At 38.4% G+C, this 20455-nt stretch overlaps 1 protein-coding gene across 1 annotated transcript in view; it reads right to left on the reverse strand.

The window, feature by feature from the left end:
• LOC128688417 (uncharacterized) overlaps positions 1-13703 on the reverse strand; it is a gene marked incomplete at its 5' end in the record, with an annotated part of 66927 nt that extends 53224 nt beyond the window's left edge. Inside the window, 2 exon segments of the mRNA XM_070086821.1 lie at positions 5494-5739; positions 13549-13703. Of these exon segments, the coding sequence (XP_069942922.1) occupies positions 5494-5739; positions 13549-13627 (325 nt within the window).
• Between the last annotated feature and the right edge of the window lie 6752 nt (positions 13704-20455).

A 20455-nucleotide genomic window follows, 5' to 3' on the forward strand; every position in this document is an offset into this window, starting at 1 on the left:
TCGGTAAGTACTTCCTCTAATTTTTTTTATTTTAATCCTATAACACTTAGAAAAATTTTCTCTTTATTTCAATGAAAAAAAAAAAAAATTTATTTTTCAAAATATTTGGGGCACTGGGCAAGACAATGTATATATACGTTTGGACCATTTAGGGGTTAACGTAATATACTACATTAATGCGCCCAAGAGATTATTATTTGGCGTCAAGAGTAGAGATAGAGAGACTTAGAGAGACTAGGCATAATAGAGGTTCTCTTTGCACTGCAACCCATTATTGTAAATACATAATCTCAATGTACTACCTGCAAAGAAATAAATAAATAAATTTGAATTTGAATTTGAATGTGTACCTGCATGCCAGCACAGTGTGAAAGTACAGTGGGCCCTCGGTTATCGGCCGTAATCTGTTTCAGGTCGGCCGAAATATTTCCGTAAGAATTAATGTAAATACAATTATTCAATTCCAGACAAAAATATTCACAAAAAAAGAATAATTTTTTAACAATTATATAAATATTACATACCTTTATTGACGGCTAATGCTGGCTTCTGGAAGATAGGGAGGAGGAAAGAGGGAGGAGTTAGTGTTTGGAAAGGGAATCCCCCTCCATAAAGACTTTAGGTAGCAAAGCCTTCTCTGGGCTTACTTCCCCTTCTTTGTCTTTTAATGCCACTAGGACCAGCTTGAGAGTCACTGGACCCCTGTCTCACAAAATAACTGTCCAGAGTGCTCTGTTTCTGGCGTCTCTTTAAGATTTCCTTGAAGTGGGACAGGGTTTTGTCACTAAACATGTTGCAGACATGGCTTGTTTCAGATTTGTCTGGGTGGTACTTCTCGACAAAACTTTGCACAGGAACTTTCTTTGGAGCCATGGTTACTTATTTCACAGTTGCACAGCAAAAATAACACAATCTACAATGGGAAATAAGCAAAATGTTGGGATGTATGAGCAGAAGCTTCCTCAACCACCGAGAGACACAGCCAAACTGACGCACAAGCAGTCCCAGCCGGCAGACAGACGCGCCCCAAATGGTCAATCACCAAATTAACAGCCGATAACCGGGTGCCAAAAAACTGGCCAATTGCCGAGTTGGCCGATAACAGAACCGGCCGATAACCGGGGGTCCACTGTATGTCATGTGGGGTTCGAAATGTGGATGGGGGTAAGAACACTCATGTAGGCTGGTTAGTATGTATAATTATAACGGAAAGTATGGGAAGCACCCTCAGCCGCCCTGCCTCTCTGCTCTCTATCTTAAGACTGACCCACCATGCCTAATGGGTGAGCAGCATTCAAAAACATGCTATGGTCAGCAGCAACGTGAATAACAGTCAGTGATTCACACAGACGGTTGGTAGTGAGTCACCTACTGGTAAACTGGTTACTGGTAACTGGTACTACTGAGATGTACAGTATGTTTAGGCACAGGCACACAAGTATAATTATCAGAGTACATATCAAATATGCAATAACTTTAAAACACTTGAAATTTTGGAAAGTTTCCAGACATAATAGAGAGGTGTGCTCACAGAGAATGTAAACAAACTGGGTAGAGTGTGCCGTATTAGAAAGACTGGGAGCTGTATAGCAAGTTTTGGTCATAATTTGAAATCATCGTATTAGCGGAACGTCGTAAGGTGAAATGCCATAAAGTGGGGCCCTACTGTACATAATATCTACAGTAGACTGTCATTTAGCACGGTAGTTATGTTTCTCAAAAATGCTGTGATAGGTACAATTGTGTTAGATGAACTGCAGAACTTATGGGAAAAATATGGTTATGTTCCTGGGAGCCCCCAAAAAGCCAAACTACTTTTTTTTTAGGCCTCTTATATCTTACAAAAATAAAAGTGAATATGTAGTTTTAGTTCATTGTTGTGATGTATTGTGTGTTTAACTGCTTAAAATTACAAATATAACAGAAATAATAGTATTTCTTACCTTAAATTATGGGTGCTGGTGTTTGTGGATAATTGTGAAGAGAGTGGAGAGTTATGTTGTGGCCCTACTGGGCTGAGGTGGATGGTAGAGGTTCTGGTACTGAAGTCGATGGTTGTATTGGAGTGTATAACTTTAAGTCATTCAGTCAGTCAATCAAGTCATTCAGTCAGTCATTCAGTCAGTCACACAAACTCGTGTTTACCTCTTTTTCTGTGTATACAGTAACACTTCATTACAGCTAATATCTTTGTTTGTCTAATATCTTTGTTTCTTTGTTAATTCTAAGACTTAAGTGCTTATACTGCTTCATGCCACTTTCAGCAACACTGGTATGGCTACTGGGTGTCATGATTGCTTGGCAGATACAAGATATAGTAATTAAAAGATCATAACACAATTCACAAACACAGCTTGTAGCAGAGAAAGACTGGACTGGACACGTATGAATTACGAACGCTGGGATGGTGGGGTGGGGTCGGGGAGTGGTAGGGGACTGCGGGAGGGCTCCCCGCCTGCTCCACAACAAGGCGGCCGCTTGACCAAAAGAGAATTTGCTTTTTCCTTCCCACAAAGTGAACCGTGTTAAATTAATTATATGACGTGTTACATAAAATTGTGCCGCAATTCTTCAATTGTGCAATACCCAAATTGTGCCATATAAACTTGTGCTAAATGATGGTCTACTATACTTAAAACTAGACAAGACAATATTGGTTAACTATATTAAAATCTTATTTAACCCTTTCAGGGTTTCTGACGTACTATTACGGCTTACGCACCAGGGTTATTGACGTACTAGAACGCATAAATTCTAGTATCTTCAAATCTAGCGAGAGAAAGCTGGTAGGCCTACATATGAAAGAATGGGTCTATGTGGTCAGTGTGCGCAGTATAAAAAAATTCCTGCAGCACACAGTGCGTAATGAGAAAAAAAAACTTCGACGGTGTTTTTGGATTAAAACAGCGACTTTGCACTGTATTTTCATATGGTATTTATGGGTGTATTCTAGTTTTCCTGGTCTCATTTTATAGAATGGAAGACATATTACAGAAATTGAGATGATTTTGATTGGTTTCACAATGAAAAGTACCTTGAAATTGAGCTCAAAGTAGCAGAAATGTTCGATTTTTACCAAAGTTCAATAGTTACACAAATAACCCGCACATAAAAGAGAGAAGCTTACGACGATGTTTCGGTCCGACTTGGACCATTTACAAAGTCAGAGTGTGACTTTGTAAATGGTCCAAGTCGGACCGAAACGTCGTTGTAAGCTTCTCTCTTTTATGTGCGGGTTATTTGTGTATCGTTCCAGTCAAGGTATTGTGCCTTTTTTTGTTATTTAAAGTTCAATAGTAAACAAATCATGCCAAGCGTCCAATACACGTCAACTGGTGAGTCTAATATTCTTTCACAAGTACGCTGATATTATTTATACCATTTCTACACTAATGCAGTAGTCTGCATAACAGTAAATCTAATTTTTGTGAGAATAAATATTCAAAGTGGTAAGCAAAAGAAATGTAAGAGGGGCCTGGGGACATGACTAATGAACAGAGGAAATGTTATATTAGTACCAGGAATGTCTGTCTTGTTTATTCTAGACCCTATTTGGAAATTGGCATCTTTTGAAATTTATGTGAAATTGGCAAAATTGCTAATTTCTGGCCACTTTATTGGATAACTGAAATTGGTAAGTGGGTGGTTTCTTATACTCATTCGATAGAAAAAATGGAGTTCTAGCAAAATAGTTACGATTTTTGTCAACTAGTACACTGGAATTGGCCGAAAATAGGGCTCAAATTGGGCGAAATTCCCGATGCGTAAACATTGCTGAGACCACTAACTTCACGAGAGCATAATTCCGTAAGTTTTCCATCAAATTTCATACTTTTGGTATTCTTATGATCGGGAAAAGATTCTCTATCTTTTCATAAGAAAAAATAATTTTTCTTCCGAAAAATTTTTGACCCTGAGAGCAAGTTTAGGAGAGGGCCTCTCGACCCTGAAAGGGTTAATTGACTGTTTATGTTATAGGTAAGGCTTCCGGTCAACACTAGACTATTAGCAGTTAAATTCTGGGGAATTAAAAGTCATATGCAGATTTTCGACTGCATGGGAAGCCGGCACTCCTAATCCTCGCATTCAAGAGTCAACTGTATTACCTTTTACCAAACCTCTTTCTATACATAACCCAACTGAACCCCCCCCCCCCACATTATCCTTTGCCCCTAGCACTCAAAAATCACCTATTATACCCTCTACAACAGTTTCTCCCACTATAGTATCTAGGGCTTCCCCACAACAATTATTTTTTCACTTGTTTAAAACTCCCTAAACACTCAACACCTCCCAAAAACTCTCTCTCTTCTCCAGGTTCATAAACACTTACTACTACCTACTTCTCACATCCCATCTTCATTTTAATCCACATAATTCCTGAATTTATTCACTTATATTCCCTAATTTCTTTCCATAAATTATCACTTAATATTACCACTACTCCTACCTCAGCTCTAATTCTCTTAAATATACTTGACCTAATCCCATTTACACCTCCCCACTTAATTTTTCGTGCCCCCTTTAGCTTCATTGCACTTAGAACTATGACATACAACTTCTTTTCATTCATAACATTCACAATCAATTCTTTCTTCACATCCATACTACACCTGCACACATTCAAACAACCCACCTTTAAAGTTTTCTTTGTCCTTTTAGTAATTTATACAAGGTAAAAAAAGGTTACCAGCCCTTTGCTCCCAGAATTTTAGCTGCCTTTTACAACATCCATGGCTTATGGAGGAAGAATTTTCACCAACTTCCCAATGGAAATGAAAGGAAACACTATAGGAACAAGAATTATTAGATTAGACAAGTGTGCATGCACATACATATACAATAGCTGTCACTAAAGTATGCTGGCTCTTTCTAAAACCACAGCCACAAAATAGGTTGTCCCTTGTTCTTTACATCTTTCAACTGTCTAAGAAGTGATTAACACATATTCTTCAGGGTTTCATGGGGCAAATCCCACTATGATTCACAGAATGCCTCCTAGAGTCAAAAGTATTATTCATAAATATGTTGAGCCCTTCTTTTTGCTTAAAACTCTGATTTTCACTTTTTTTTTTTCTTAACATGTCGCCCATCTCCCACCAAAGCAGGGTAACCCAAAAAAGAAAAACACTTTCACCATTATTCACACATAATTACTGTCTTTGCAGAGACACTCAGATATGACAGTTTAGATGTCACTCCAAACAGCCAATATTTTCACATATTTTAGTGCATAAGAAAGTTATGGCATCTATCCTGTTGCTTGTACTGAGGTAAATGGAGAGGAGGGGGGTTATGGGATACCTTTCTTAAATTGTACAGCAACTGAAGCAAGTCTAGTTGTTATCATTATGTATGATTTTGGAGTACAAGGCCAACAATATGCAAAATTTATTTTGAGCTTTCTACAACACTTCTGGTACTGAACTATTTGCTTCCATGGAGTCAGTGATTAAAGCTATCGTATTTGTGAAAAATTACCTAGATACATACCAAATAATACCGTTGCTGGTGAATTTACTGGAGTAGTGCTAAGAGAGATAGAACTAGTGTCACAGCTGGGTGCAATGGAAAATCTTGACACAGATTCAACAGAAGCTGTTGGAATGGTTGACATGGTGCCAAACTGTGAAGTTGGACTGAAAACTGGTAACCTGGCTTCACAAATATTAGCTTCTGCCTCAAGCACTGCCTCTGTGTCCTGCTGGGATGGTGTTCTTCCCAGCAAGTTCTGACACCCTGAAAAAATCAACTCCTTAATTGTGTGTACAATAGTAAACCCATCTCCGAAGATGTTTATGAGTGCTAAAAAAAGAAATGATGATGATAACTATTTTCAAAAAAGATACATTAGATTTGCAACAGTAGGTTAAAAGTATATATTTCTTACAAGGAAAAGATCATTGTTATGCATAGCATTTTAGGTAGTCTTAAGATAGGACCTACAATAACAAAAATACATATATTGGGCATACACATATACAGTAAGTAATACACTAAATACTATATTAAAATACATAATATATTCAAGCAAATATTATTGAAGGGTAAGTCTTTACTGAATGAAATTGAATTAAAATTTAATACTGAACTGAAATTTAACTCCACAAGAATTGAAAAAAAAAAAGCAAATTAGGAAGTAATATGCAGTAATAATGGTTAAAGATATTATTATTAAACAGTAAAACATTAAAGAACATGGTGTAATTTATAACTTGGAAGTAAAAATTTTATGACAATATAGAGTTATATTAAAACTAGTTTCAGGGAACACATTAGGTACAGTGTTTTCTGAAATCATTAAGTTACAATTTTTAATTTATTTGGCAAGTTATTCCACATTTTTGGCCTTTTTATTTGCAGTGAAGCTTATACAGAGGTTCAGGGGAATACAAGGAGCATCAATAGGGGTACATATTTAATGTGTGATGCTGTGAGTTCTATATTTGATGTGAATGATGCTTCCCACAACTATCACCTGTCTCCATCCATCTAAACCTCTATCACATGCAAATACAGTGGACCCTTGGATTTTGTCGATCTTAGTTATCACCAATTTTGGTTTTGGCCGACTTTCTATGTCGATTTTTGGCATTAGTTTTCATCGATTACCTTAGTTTTCGTCTATCATACAGAACCTGTCCAGTCCCCAGCATGTAGACAAAAGCTGATGTTGCGAAAGGGGTGAATACAATAACCAAACAGAGATCCCAAACAAATGAAGAATTGGAGAAATTGTTGTTGGTATGGATCAGAGAGAAAGAGTTAGCAGGAGATAGTGTTGTGCAGTCCATTATTTGTGAAAAGGCAAGGCAGTTGCATGAGGATCTCATAAAGAAACTGCCTGAAACAAGTGGTGATAAAAGTGAATTCAAGGCCAGCAAAGGCTGGTTCGAGAATTTCAAGAAGCGAAGTGGCATACACAGTGTTGTAAGGCATGGTGAGGGTGCCAGTTCAGACAAACAAGCAGCTGAAAAATTCGTTGGGGAATTCAAATGTAGAGTCTGAAAAATTCCAACCCCAACAAGTGTTCAATTGTGATGAAACAGGCCACTTTTGGAAGAAAATAAAGAGGACCTATATCATGCAGGAGGAAAAGACACTCCCAGGACACAAGCCTATGAAAGACAGGCTAACTGTGTTTGACGTATATATACTCATTAATTCTAGCAGCTTCAAATCAAGCAGGAGAAAGCTGGTAGGCCCACATATAAAAAAAATCCTGTAGCACTGTGAAGGCTTACTCAGCCCCGTAACAACTTCAGTCAGTATTACCAAGGCTGGCTCCTCCTCAGGAAAATTAATGAATAGAAAAAGAAATAATAACAGACAATGATAAACACTTCATTAGTTAGAAACGGAAAATGTAAAACAATAAAACATGAATGGGTATCCTAATTGAAAGAAAAATGAAAAATGAAATGAAAAAAAATTACATTTGAACTCAACGCTAATACAGTGGACCCCCGCATAACGATCACCTCCGAATGCGACCAATTATGTAAGTGTATTTATGTAAGTGGGTTTGTACGTGTATGTTTGGGGGTCTGAAATGGACTAATCTACTTCACAATATTCCTTATGGGAACAAATTCGGTCAGTACTGGCACCTGAACATACTTCTGGAGTGAAAAAATATCGTTAACCGGGGGTCCACTGTATAGGTATATCGTGGTAATGGGGTGTCAGGTGTTGGTGACACTGCGTGTTGTTGAAATCGTAGCCGTTGCTGATGTGGGGGGGGGGTAGCAGGTGTTGGTGACCACCACCGGCTCATTCTTCACAGAGTGTAGCCGTGACTAATTACTTCCGATGACAGGAAAACAGGTTCGTTACCACTGCTACGATGAGGGGTTAGGTCCTGTGTTGGCTTACATAACAGGTAAGTAGATTAAACATGGGACGTCTCAGGACATTAGTCCGTCTCCGTCTATTCTTCTCGTTGGTTGGCAGGTGACCCTCTCTGTCATTCCAAGCTGTAAAGACAGACAGATTACCCACTGCTTAAGAAATCACTCTCCATGATAAGTACAATACCTAAAAGATATGGTGATTATTAAAGCATTTAACCAATCAAGACTGAAAGGACTAAGTTAATTATTGGTCAAAAGTGAAGCTTTCAACCAATAAGTCCACTAAAATATGATCAGGCGTGTATTTACAGTAGTGTTGGGAGCTGTGAGTCGAGTGATTTACTGTTTGACCGGAGCCCCACACGTCACCTTTCGTGGGGGGGGGGAAGAGGGAGGGGAAGGGATAGCGGGAGCTAGACTGACCCTACCTTAACAAGCAGCCGGCAATAAAACTATTGTTACTATATACTCCCTCGCTACTCCTATCTATTGAACTTATCCCTCACAAGCACGCAGTGCATAATGAGGAAAAAAAAAACTCCGACCGTTTTTTAATTAACCCTTTGACTGTCGCAAGCCTCTTTCTGAAACTGTCATTCTATGTTGCAAAACTTTTGGAAAAAAAAAATTATTTTTTCTCGTGAAATGATAGAGAATCTTTTCCCGATGGTAATGACACCAAAAGTACAAAATTTGGTCAAAAACTCACGGAATTATGCTCCACGAAGTTAGCAGTCTCAGCGACATATACGCATCGGCAATTTTGCCAACTTTGAGCCCTGTTTTTGGCCAATTCTGTTGTTCCAGTTGACCAAACTCAGCTATTTCTTTAGAACTCCATTTTTTCTATCAATTGAGTACAAGAAACCACCCATTTACCGATTTAAACTACCCAATAAAGTGGTCAGAAATTGGCAATTTGGCCAATTTCACAAAATTAAAAAAGATGCTTATTTCAAAATAGGGTCAAGAATAAACAATGTATACATTCTTGGCACTAAAATAACATATCCTCTGTTCATTAGTCACGTCTCTAGGCCCCTCTTATATTACCGTTGCTATTTTGATTTTCTATTCATACAAAAAGTACAAAATTTACTGTTATGCAGACTACTGCATTATTGTAAAAATGGTATAAATAATATCAGTGCACTAGTGAAAGAATATTAGACTCCCCAGTTGACATGTATTGAACGTGTGGTGTGATTTGCTTACTCTTAAACATTGGTAAAAATCGAACATTCCCGCTACTTTGAGCTCAATTTCAAGGTCGTTTTCATCGTGAAACTAATCAAAATCATCTCTATTTCTGCAATATGTTTTCCATTTTATCACGTAAGACCATGAAAACAAGAATACAACAATAAATACTACACGAAAATGCACCTCAAGGTTGGCGTTTTAATCCAAAAACACAGACAGTTTTTTTTTTCTCATTATGCATTGCGTGTTGCAGAATTTTTTTTATGTGGTGAACACTGACCACACAGACCCATTCTCTCACATATGGGCCTACCAGCTTTCTCCTGCTTGATTTAAAGCCGCTAGAATTATTAAATATATATATGTCCAAACCACTGGCTCGTAAGACGTATATATACGACCAAAACAGTCAAAGGGTTAATATATCGTTACCTCACCTATGGTATTTGTGCCTGGGGATCAACCACAGCCAACCACCTTAAACCTTTAATAGCCCAACAAAAAGTTGCTGTGTGGATGATTACCAGCTCCTGTGCTAGACAGCACACCCCACCGCTTTTCAAAAGATTGAACTTGCTAAATATACGAGACATACACTCATATTATTGTGCCTACTACATATATATAACATTCAATTCCACTATAAACCCTCCACTTAAACTACTCCTTGAAAGTTACAACAGTCACAATACAAGACATAAGGCACTCTTCAACATCCCTCATGTCAGTCTCACACTATGCAAAAACGCTATGCACATAAAGGGCCCGGAGATCTGAAACTCGCTACCGGAACCGGTAAAGGATCCCCTGACTATTTATAAATTTAGGACTTTGCTAAAAAAATCATCTTATCTCTCAATATTAAGCAAATCAACCAAAACATCTGATAATTAGTTATATATAGAGGCATATACATGTATAGGCATATCAAAAGAGGGGATGGGCAGTTAAGAAATCAATATATTCAATTAAAGAGAGAAATAATGAAAGGAATAAGAAAAGCAAAAAGGGATTATGAGGCTAAGGTCGCAAGGGATTCAAAGACTAACCCAAAAGGGTTCTTTCAGGTATACAGAAGTAAGATTAGGGACAAGATTGGCCCACTTAAGAGTAACTTTGGTCAGATCACTTACAGTGATAAGGATGTGTGAAATTCTCAATACCTACTTCCTCTCAGTTTTCACCCAGGAAAATACTAGCGATATTCCTGAAATAATAGATTATGTAGAACAGGATGATAATAAACTATGTACGATTGTGGTAACTAGCGACATGGTCCTCAGACAAATGGAGAAACTAAAACCTAACAAATCCCCAGGCCCTGACGAACTGTTTGCAAGGGTGTTAAAGGAATGTAAATAGGAACTTAGTATACCTTTGGCTAATCTTTTTAACATATAACTACAAACTGACATAGTGCCTGATAAGTGGAAAATGGCAAATGTAATACCTATTTACAAGGCAGGTGACAGGTCCTTGACTTCGAACTATAGACCAATAAGCCTTACCTCCATAGTGGGAAAATTTATGGAATCAATAATTGCCGAAGCAATTGGTAGCCATCTTGACAGGCACAGATTGATTGATTAATGAATCTCAACACAGTTTTACGAATTTACTAACTTTTTTTCACTAAGGTGCTTGAGGAGGTAGATCATGGTAATGAATATGATATTGGACTTCAGTAAGGCTTTCGATAGAGCTCTACACCAGAGGCTATTGAGGAAACTTAGGCACACGGAATAGGAGAAATTTTTTCCTGGGTAGAGGCATGGCTGACAAATAGACAACATAGAGTTTGCATAAATGGGGAGAAATCAGAATGGGGGCACGTCACAAGCAGTGTTCCTCAGGGGTCAGTGTTGGGCCCACTGTTGTTCACAATTTACATAAACGGCATAGATGAGGGAATAAATAGTGACATAAGCAAATTTGCTGACGCCGCCAAAATAGGCCATCCAATTCACTCTAATGAGGACACTAGAGCACTCCAGGATGATTTGAATAGACTGATACAATGGTCGAAGAAGTGGCAGATGCAGTTTAATATTGACAAATGCAAAGTTCTAAATGTTGGACAGTTAACCCTTAAACTGTCCAAAAGTAGATCTACGTTTTTTTCAACATTTGAAAGTATGTAAAAAAACGTAGAGCTTCTTTTTCTTTTTTTACATTTGAAAACGTGTAAAAAACTTCGATCTACATTTTTTTGTTATACAGTGGACCCTCAACTAACGATGGCATCGATCAACGATAAATCCGAGTAGCGATACATTTTAACGCAAAATTTTTGCCTCGACTAGCGCTAAAAAACTTGACCAACACTATTCGTTCCATCTGAGATGCGTCCACTTCTGGCCAGTGTTTACAAGCCAGCCAGTCACCGAGGTCGCTTCCAAGCATACAATCAGAACATTTCATATTATCATAGCCTTTTTAGTGATTGCACCTGCAAAATAAGTCACCATGGGCCCCAAGAAAGCTTCTAGTGCCAACCCTACAGCAAAAAGGGTGAGAATTACTATGGATATGAAGAAAGAGATCATTGCTAAGTATGAAAGTGAAGTGCGTGTCTCCGAGCTGGCCAGGTTGTACACAAAACCCCAATCAACCATCGCTACTATTGTGGCCAAGAAAACGGAAATCGAGGAAGCTGTTCTTGCCAAAGGTGCAACTATGTTTTTGAAACTGAGATCGCAAGTACTCGAAGATGTTGAGAGACTGTTATTGGTGTGGATAAACAAAAAACAGATAGCAGGAGACAGCATCTCTTAAGCGATCATATGTGAAAAGGCTAGGAAGCTGCATGACGATTTAATTAAAAAAATGCCAGCAACTAGTGGTGATGTGAGTGAATTTAAGGCCAGCAAAGGTTGGTTTGAGAGATTTAAAGGGAAGGGAAGTAACCCCGGAAAAGGACTTGCCACCTCAAGTCCTAATGGAAGGGGATTCCCCTTCTAAACACTAAGACCATCAACACTCTCCCCTCCTCCCATCCCATCAATCATCACCAGATCTTCAATAAAGGTAAGTGTCATGTAACTGTGCATGTCTTCTTCAGTTTGTGTGTATTAAAATTAATATTTCATGTGGTAAAAACAATTTTTTTTTTATACTCTGGGGTGTCCTACACGGATTAATTTGATTTCCGTTATTTCTTATGGGAAAAATTAACTTGACTAACGATAATTTTGACTAACGATGAGCTCTCAGGAACGGATTAATAGCGTTAGTCGAGGGTCCACTGTATTTGAAAATATGTAAAAAATATATATCTACTTTTGAAACACTACGAATGTGAATGTAGATCTGTTTGGACAGTTTAAGGGTTAAATAACCATGCCACATATGAACTAAATAATGTAGATCTTAATACTACTGATTGCGAAAAGGATTTAGGAGTTCTGGTTAGCAGTAATCTAAAACCAAGACAACAGTGCATTAGTGTTTGCAATAAAGCTAACAGAATTCTTGGCTTCATATCTAGAAGTATAAATAATAGTCCTCAGGTTGTTCTTCAACTCTATATATCCTTGGTTAGGCCTCATTTAGACTATGCTGCTCAATTTTGGTCACTGTATTACAGAATGGATATAAATGCTCTGGAAACGTACAGAGGAGGATGACAAAGATGATCCCATGTATCAGAAATCTTCCCTATGAGGATAGACTGAGGGCCCTGAATCTGCACTCTCTCGAAAGGCATAGAATTAGGGGGGATATGACTGAAGTGTATAAATGGAAAAAAGGAATAAATAAAGGGGATGTAAATAGCGTGCTGAAAATTTCCAGCCAAGACAGGACTCGCAGCAATGGTTTCAAGTTGGAAAAATTCAGATTCAGGAAGGATATAGGAAAGCACTGGTTTGGTAATAGAGTTGTGGATGAGTGGAACAAACTCCTGAGTACAGTTATTCAGGCTAAAGCGTCGTGTAGTTTTAAAAATAGGTTAGATAAATACATGAGTGGGTGTGGGTGGGTGTGAGTTGGACCTTACTAGCTTGTGCTGCTGGGTCTGAAAGGGTTAAGCGGTAACTATGTATTAGGATCAGTCTGCCTGAAATGCCCCGGCATGATAGCGGCTGTCTTTGTACTTAGCAAATCAAAATTGTAATTACACATTGTAACCTTTACAAAGAAATAAACCTTTATCTTTATCTTTATTATACAATTCCCCCATTTGTGATGCAGTTAACATCACCTTGAACTCATGTCAACCAACCCTGCCTAGCACGTGCGTGTGCGCACACAAAACTCTCTTTGTGAGAGGAGGAGGCAGATGCAGCCTCTTCACAAATGGAAGAGCAAAGGCATGACCAATAACTGAAAATCAGTGTCACCTGTCAATCACTGGCAAAATCTGAGAGTCTGAAAACAAATGATAAATTTTCTTAACATTTCTTGCTATGTATGTTTTTATATTAACATATAATAATACCTGTTGACATATGCAGGATATATGTAACTAGTGAAAACTTTTCCAAGAACTTACCTTGACTCTGTTTATGTTCCAAAAATTTTTCAAGTTTATGAAAAGTAATCTGGCATATCCCACAGACGAAGGAATCCATGACAGCTCAATAAAAAGTTACAAAGTGCGTGAAGTCAATTACATCTAGAACATTTGATACGATATTTGTCCCTTTTCTGCAAAAGAAATACAAACTGTCAGTGTCAATTGTGATGACCTACACCAATTTCTTTCAAAGAACCTTTCTTTTACATAAAGCCCACAGTGGGCCAAACTTTGTATAAATATTCTTCTTGGCTATGTCTTCCTATCACCATTTGCCAGTTTACAGCCCAATATCCACTTATAATAATAATATCTATTTACTCGTAGGTAGTAGGTTGGTAGACAGCATCCACCCAGGGAGGTACTACCGTCCTGCCAAGTGAGTGTAAAATGGAAGCCTGTACTTGTTTTACATGATGGTAGGATTTCTGGTGTCTTTTCTCTTTCTCACAAAACATACAAGATTTCAGATACGTCTTGCTACCTCTACTTACACTTAGTTCACACTACACATACATGTACAAGTATATACATAAACACCCCTCTGGGTTTTCTTCTATTTTCTTACTAGATCTTGTTCTTGTTTATTTCCTCTTATCTCCATGGGGAAGTGGAACAGAATTCTTCCTCCGTAAGCCATGCGTGTTGTAAGAGGCAACTAAAATGCCGGGAGCAAGGGGCTAGTAACCCCTTCTCCTGTATAAATTGCTAAATTTAAAGAGAAACTTTCATTTTTCCTTTTCAGGCCATCCTGCCTTGGTGGAATACAGCCGGTTTATTGAAAGAAAGAAGAATCTTATTTACTACAAGTACATGTACATGGTATACAGGCCTAGTTGACACCAATGACATACTACTACTGTATATAGAAAGCCCCTTGTTATGCAGAGCATTTCAGGCAAATTAGGTCAATTTTGTCCCATGATGTGACCCACACCAGTCTACTAACTCCCAGGAACCCATTTTACTGATGGGTGAACAGGGACAGCAGGTGTCTTATGGAAACACGTCCCTAATGTTTTCCAACCATACCAGAGGAGATTCGAACTCCAGACCTCAGTGTGTGAGCTGAGTGTGCTAGCGATCAAGCTATGGGTTTGTCAGTTTATTTCTGAAAACGTTATTTCACACATAATAAAAAGATTAAATATGAATGATAACATATGACATTAAGTCTTTCTCTAGGAGAGGAGTGAGGGGTATGGAAATACAGTATTTATGTACTGATTGTATAATTATAGTTTATGTATGTAAGTATTATCAGTCCACAACTATTCAGATTTAGCCATAGAGTGTGCGTGCATGCGTGCGTGTGCGCGCACGCGCGCGTGCATGTGTGTGTGTGTGTGTGTGTGTGTGTGTGTGTGTGTGTGTGTGTGTGTGTGTGTACTCACCTAGTTGAGGTTGCAGGGGTCGAGTCCGAGCTCCTGGCCCCTGTGTGTGTGTGTGTGTGTGTGTATATACACAGTAAGGCCCCACTTTACGGTGTTCTGCTAATACGGCGATGTCAAATTATGACCAAAATTTGCTATACGGCAAGTTGTCTTTCAAATACGGTGCCCCCCACCTGGTTTCTTTACATTTTCCGTGATCACATCTATTATGTCAGGTAACTTTCCAAAATTTCAAGTGTTTTAAAGTTACTGCATATTTTATATGTACTCTGATAATTATACTTATGTGTACCTGTACCTAAATATACTTACACACTGTGCTGGTGTGCAGGTACACATTAAAATCGCTAAGTCTCTCTCTACTCATGACGCCAATACTACATAATAATGATCACTCTTGGGCACACTAAATGTCTTATTTTACATCAATATAGGCATTTTCATTAATCCATCTATGATATTTTCCTCAAAATTATATATGAATCCCATTACATAGCATATAAACATGATACATACACTCACACAATAAAAATTGATGTAAATACAGTGGATCCCCGGTAACCGATAAATCTGGTATCCGAAGCATTATATCGCAAAAAATTTGCCTCGGTTCCCGTTACAAAACCCGGTACGCGATACGATTCGTACGAGACATGTCCACATGTGGCCTGAACTGCCCCATGTGTGCCAGTGTTTACAAGCCAGCCAGTGTGCGTGCATCTAGGGATACATTCGGTACATTCCATATTATCACTGTTTTTGGTGCTTGTTTCTGCAAAATAAGTCACCATGCACCCCAAGAAAGCTTCTAGTGCCAACCCATCGAGACCAAGGGTGCTAATGACTATTGAAATGAAGAAAGAGATAATTGCAAAGTATGAAAGAGGAGTGCGTGTGTCGGACCTGGCCAAGTTGCATAGTAAATCCCAATCGACCATCTCTACTATAGTGAGCAGGAAAACGGCAATCAAGGAAGCTGTTCTTGCAAAAGGTGCAACTGTGGTTACAAAACAGCGATTGCAAGTGTTAGAAAATGTTGAGAGACTGTTATTGGTGTGAATAAATGAAAAACAGATAGCTGGAGATAGCATCTCTCAAGTGATCATTTGTGAAAAGGCTAGGCAGTTGCATGAGGATTTAATTAGAAAAATGCCTGCAACTAGTGGTGATGTGAGTGAATTTAAGGCCAGCAAAGGTTGGTTTGAAAGATTTAAGAATCGTAGTGGCATACATAGTGTGATTAGGCATGGTGAGGCTGGTCCTAGTGGCATTAAAAGAAGAAGGGAAGTAACCCCGGAAAAGGACTTGCTACCTCAAGTCCTAATGGAGGGGGATTCCCCTTCTAAATATTAAAAACTTCGACTCTCCCCCTCTCCTCCCATCTCATCAATCATCACCAGATCTTCATTAAAGGTAAGTGTCAATTATTCTATTGTGATTATTCTATTGTTATTGCTGTTATTGTAATTATTCTATTGCATTAAACTTAATATTTCATGTGGTAAAAGTTTTTTTTTTCATACTTTTGGGTGTCTTGCACGGATTAATTTGATTTCCATTATTTCTTATGGGGAAAATTGATTCGCTTTCCGATAATTTTGCTTTACGATGAGCTCTCAGGAACGGATTAATAACGTGAACCGGGGGTCCACTGTATAAGATTTGTTTACAAAGCAGCTGTGTAGATAGTGTCGGAAGAATTACGTTTTCTCTAGTCAAACACTTGGGGGTAACTGTAGAAAATATTCTTTTTGTATGCCTTTACTCTATACACTCTTCAGGTCACTTGTTCTATCTAGGCTGGAATATTGCTGCACACTAACAGCACCTTTCAAGGCAGGTGAAATTGCTGACCTAGAAAATGTACAGAGAACCTTCACGGCGCGCATAATGGAGATAAAACACCTCAATTACTGGGAGCGCTTGAGGTTCCTGAACCTGTATTCCGGGGAACGCAGGCGGGAGAGATACATGATTATATACACCTGGAAAATCCTAGAGGGACTAGTACCGAACTTGCACACAAAAATCACTCACTACGAAAGCAAAAGACTTGGCAGATGATGCAACATCCCCCCAATGAAAAGCAGGGGTGTCACTAGCATGTTAAGAGACCGTACAATAAGTGTCAGGGGCCCGAGACTGTTCAACTGCCTCCCAGCATACATAAGGGGGATTACCAACAGACCCCTGGCAGTCTTCAAGCTGGCACTGGACAAGCACCTAAAGTCGGTTCCTGACCAGCTGGGCTGTGGCTTGTACGTTGGTTTGCATGCAGCCAACAGTAACAGCCTGGATGATCAGGCTCTGATCCACCAGGAGGCCTGGTCACAGACCAGGCCGCGGGGGCGTTGACCCCCGGAACTCTCTCCAGGTAAACTCCAGGTAATATATAGCAATTCACGACCCTTGTGGGTTTAGTGCTTTTTATTATAATAATAATATATTATTATTATAATTAATATTAATAATAATGATATTATTATTATTATTATTAATACAGTGGACCCCCGGTTAACGATATTTTTTCATTCCAGAAGTATGTTCAGGTGCCAGTACTGACCGAATCTGTTCCCTTTATGCATGCCATGAAGGTTCTCTGTACATTTTCTAGGTCAGCAATTTCACCTGCCTTAAGAGGTGCTGTTAGTGTGCAGCAATATTCCAGCCTAGATAAAACAAGTAACCTGAAGAGTGTCATCATGGGCTTGGCAGCCCTAGTTTTGAAGGTTCTCATTCACCATCCTGTCATTTTTCTAGCAGATGCAATTAATACAATGTTATGGTCCTTGAAGGTGAGATCCTCTGACATGATCACTCCCACTTCATTCTGCCTATAACTTGTTTCCCTTTTACTCACAATATCACTACACTCATATTTCATTGTTATACTCCTTGCATGCCTGCTACACTTCCTGCATGCCTGCTACACTCCCTGCATGCCTGCTACACTCTCTGCATGCCTGCTACAGCTATACTCCCTGCATGCCTATTACACTTCCTGCATGCCTGCTACACTTCATGCTTAAATTCCATGGTGTTTCTCACTTTCTTGACCACAGGAACTTTACTAGGAACTTTCTTTGGAGCCATGGTTATTTATTTTGCAGTTGCACTGCAAAAAATAAAAAAAACACTAAAAATATTTGGATGTATGAGCAGAAGCTTCCTCACGCACCGAAAGACACAGCCAAACTGACACGCAAGCGGCCCCTGCCGGTGGACAGACACATCTGAAAGGGCCGATCACCGGGAGCCGAAAAACCGGCCAATCACCGAGTTGGCCAATAACAGGAGCGGCCGATAACTGAGGGTGCACCGTACATTATTTAGGTACGACTACTGGTCAGAGAGCCCGTCGTAAGTTTGAGGCATCGGTAAATGAGTATGTCGCAAAATGAGTAGAGGGTGTATATGCATTTTTTACACCTAGTTCTATTGAAATAGTAAATATGTTATCAGGCTTTTACATACACTGGAAAGTGGAAAACGGCTATGTTTCACTTTTCATCAATTTTTTTTTTATATCAGTACCCTGGAACCTAACCTGCTGTTTAAACAGGGCCTGCCATTATATGGAACTGGGTTGTTTTCATTATATACTGTATAGTTAGAATAACAGTTGTTGCATTAACATAGAAAAGCTTTACAGAGTAACAAATGAAAAATACCCAACCAAGGTGTATGTATTGTGAAATGTATATCGTTCATGGGAATGTTTAATTCTTTATGTTGATTACTGTAGAAAAATGGCAGTTGGTTGGTGTGAACAGTAGTTTGCAGTAAGCACCAAAATTATAAGAAATTTAAGCAGGTGGCAACTGCTATCAACACCATAATTTATTTATTTATTTATTTAGTAATTTTAGCATACATACAGAAGTACAAAAAAATACAGGTAAGAGCAGCATGCCAAAGCCACTTATATGCATAGCATTATGGGCTGGCTTAAAATTAACTTAAGATTAACTAAGCAATGATGAAATAAGTGATAAAACATTATTGTAAACAGATAACTATAAAGCACAAATGAGTATTACAAAGACAGGTCATATGGTTGCATGCTTTGCTGTACATTCAGTCGAATGGAGTATTCTGTTAGGTAGTGTATTTAAAAAAAATAAAGTTAGATTGGGTCCTAGGTTTAACATTTGTGTGATATAATTGTGAGTAACATTTAGGATATACAATTTATAAGGTTCAGTTATTCAGTATTTATTTGGTTTTGAGTGAGTAAGTGATCTTTGAGAAGAGACTTGAATTTATAAACAGGTAGTGTTTCTTTTATATTTACAGGTAATGAATTCCAGATTTTAGGGCCTTTTATGTGCATTGAGTTTTTGCATAGCGTGAGATGGACACGAGGAACATCAAAGAGTGATCTGTGCCTTGTGTTATGGTCATGTGTTCTGTTGAGGTTGGCAAGGAGATGTTTGAGGGGAGGGTTAATATCAGAGTTAAGTGTTCTATAATTTAAAAGAAAGTAAGAGTGCACTGCATATTTGTTCTTTAATATTTTGAATAAAGCATTTTCTATAATTCTCAGAACACACTGGACATTATTTATCATATTTAGGAATGCACTTATACCACATTTTAATATGTATTTTTTTACAAATAATAGACACCATGTGTGCACCATAATGCCCTGCTCATAATTACTACCAATATAGGCAGGCAAGTAGGAGGATTAGTTAAGTTCATAATGAATCAATGGGCTGTGACTTTTTTGTGTTATCCTAGGTAATGTACACGTTAATATTTTTTTTAACAAACTGGCTGTATCGCACCCAGTAGGGGTGATCTAAAAACAAAAAGGAGTTCATCTTTTTAAATTTAGTTCCTCGTTATGACATGCATGACTTGCGCAGGAAAAATTCTGTTCCATGGAGATAAGAGGAAATAAACAAGAACTAGTAATAAAATAGAACAAAACCCAGAGAAGTGTGTACATGCATGTGTAGTGTGACCTAAATGTAAGTAGAAGTACAAAGATGTACATAAAATGTTGTCTGTTTATGAGACAGAAAAAAGACATCAGCAATCTTACCATCATGTAAAATAATTACAGGTTTCTGTTTCACAGACACTTGTCAGGACAGTAGTACCTCCCTGGGCGGTTGCCATCTACCAACCTACTACCGCAGGACATACATTAATAGAGAGGAACCTCAGTACTCGAACTTACTTCATTCCAGAAGGCTGTACGAATGCCGATAAGTTCGAATATCAAATTAATTTTTCCCAACCAACTGTCTTTTTTGTTAGCTGTTATCATTCATCTTAGGCACCACAGTGATTTATTTATACAAATAATAAAAAATTAAAAAAACAACATAAAATGTGAAGAAACACAAAATAGTTCACAGGGAAGTTCTGGCATGTAGTGTTTGGTAGAGTTGCGAGCAAATTGTCAACCACTGAACAATGTTTTTACCAAAGTAAGTATTCGAATACCGAATTGTTCAAGTAGGGAGGTGTTCGAGTAC

This window comes from Cherax quadricarinatus, chromosome 19, assembly GCF_038502225.1.
Source record: "Cherax quadricarinatus isolate ZL_2023a chromosome 19, ASM3850222v1, whole genome shotgun sequence".
Taxonomy (NCBI): domain Eukaryota; kingdom Metazoa; phylum Arthropoda; class Malacostraca; order Decapoda; family Parastacidae; genus Cherax; species Cherax quadricarinatus.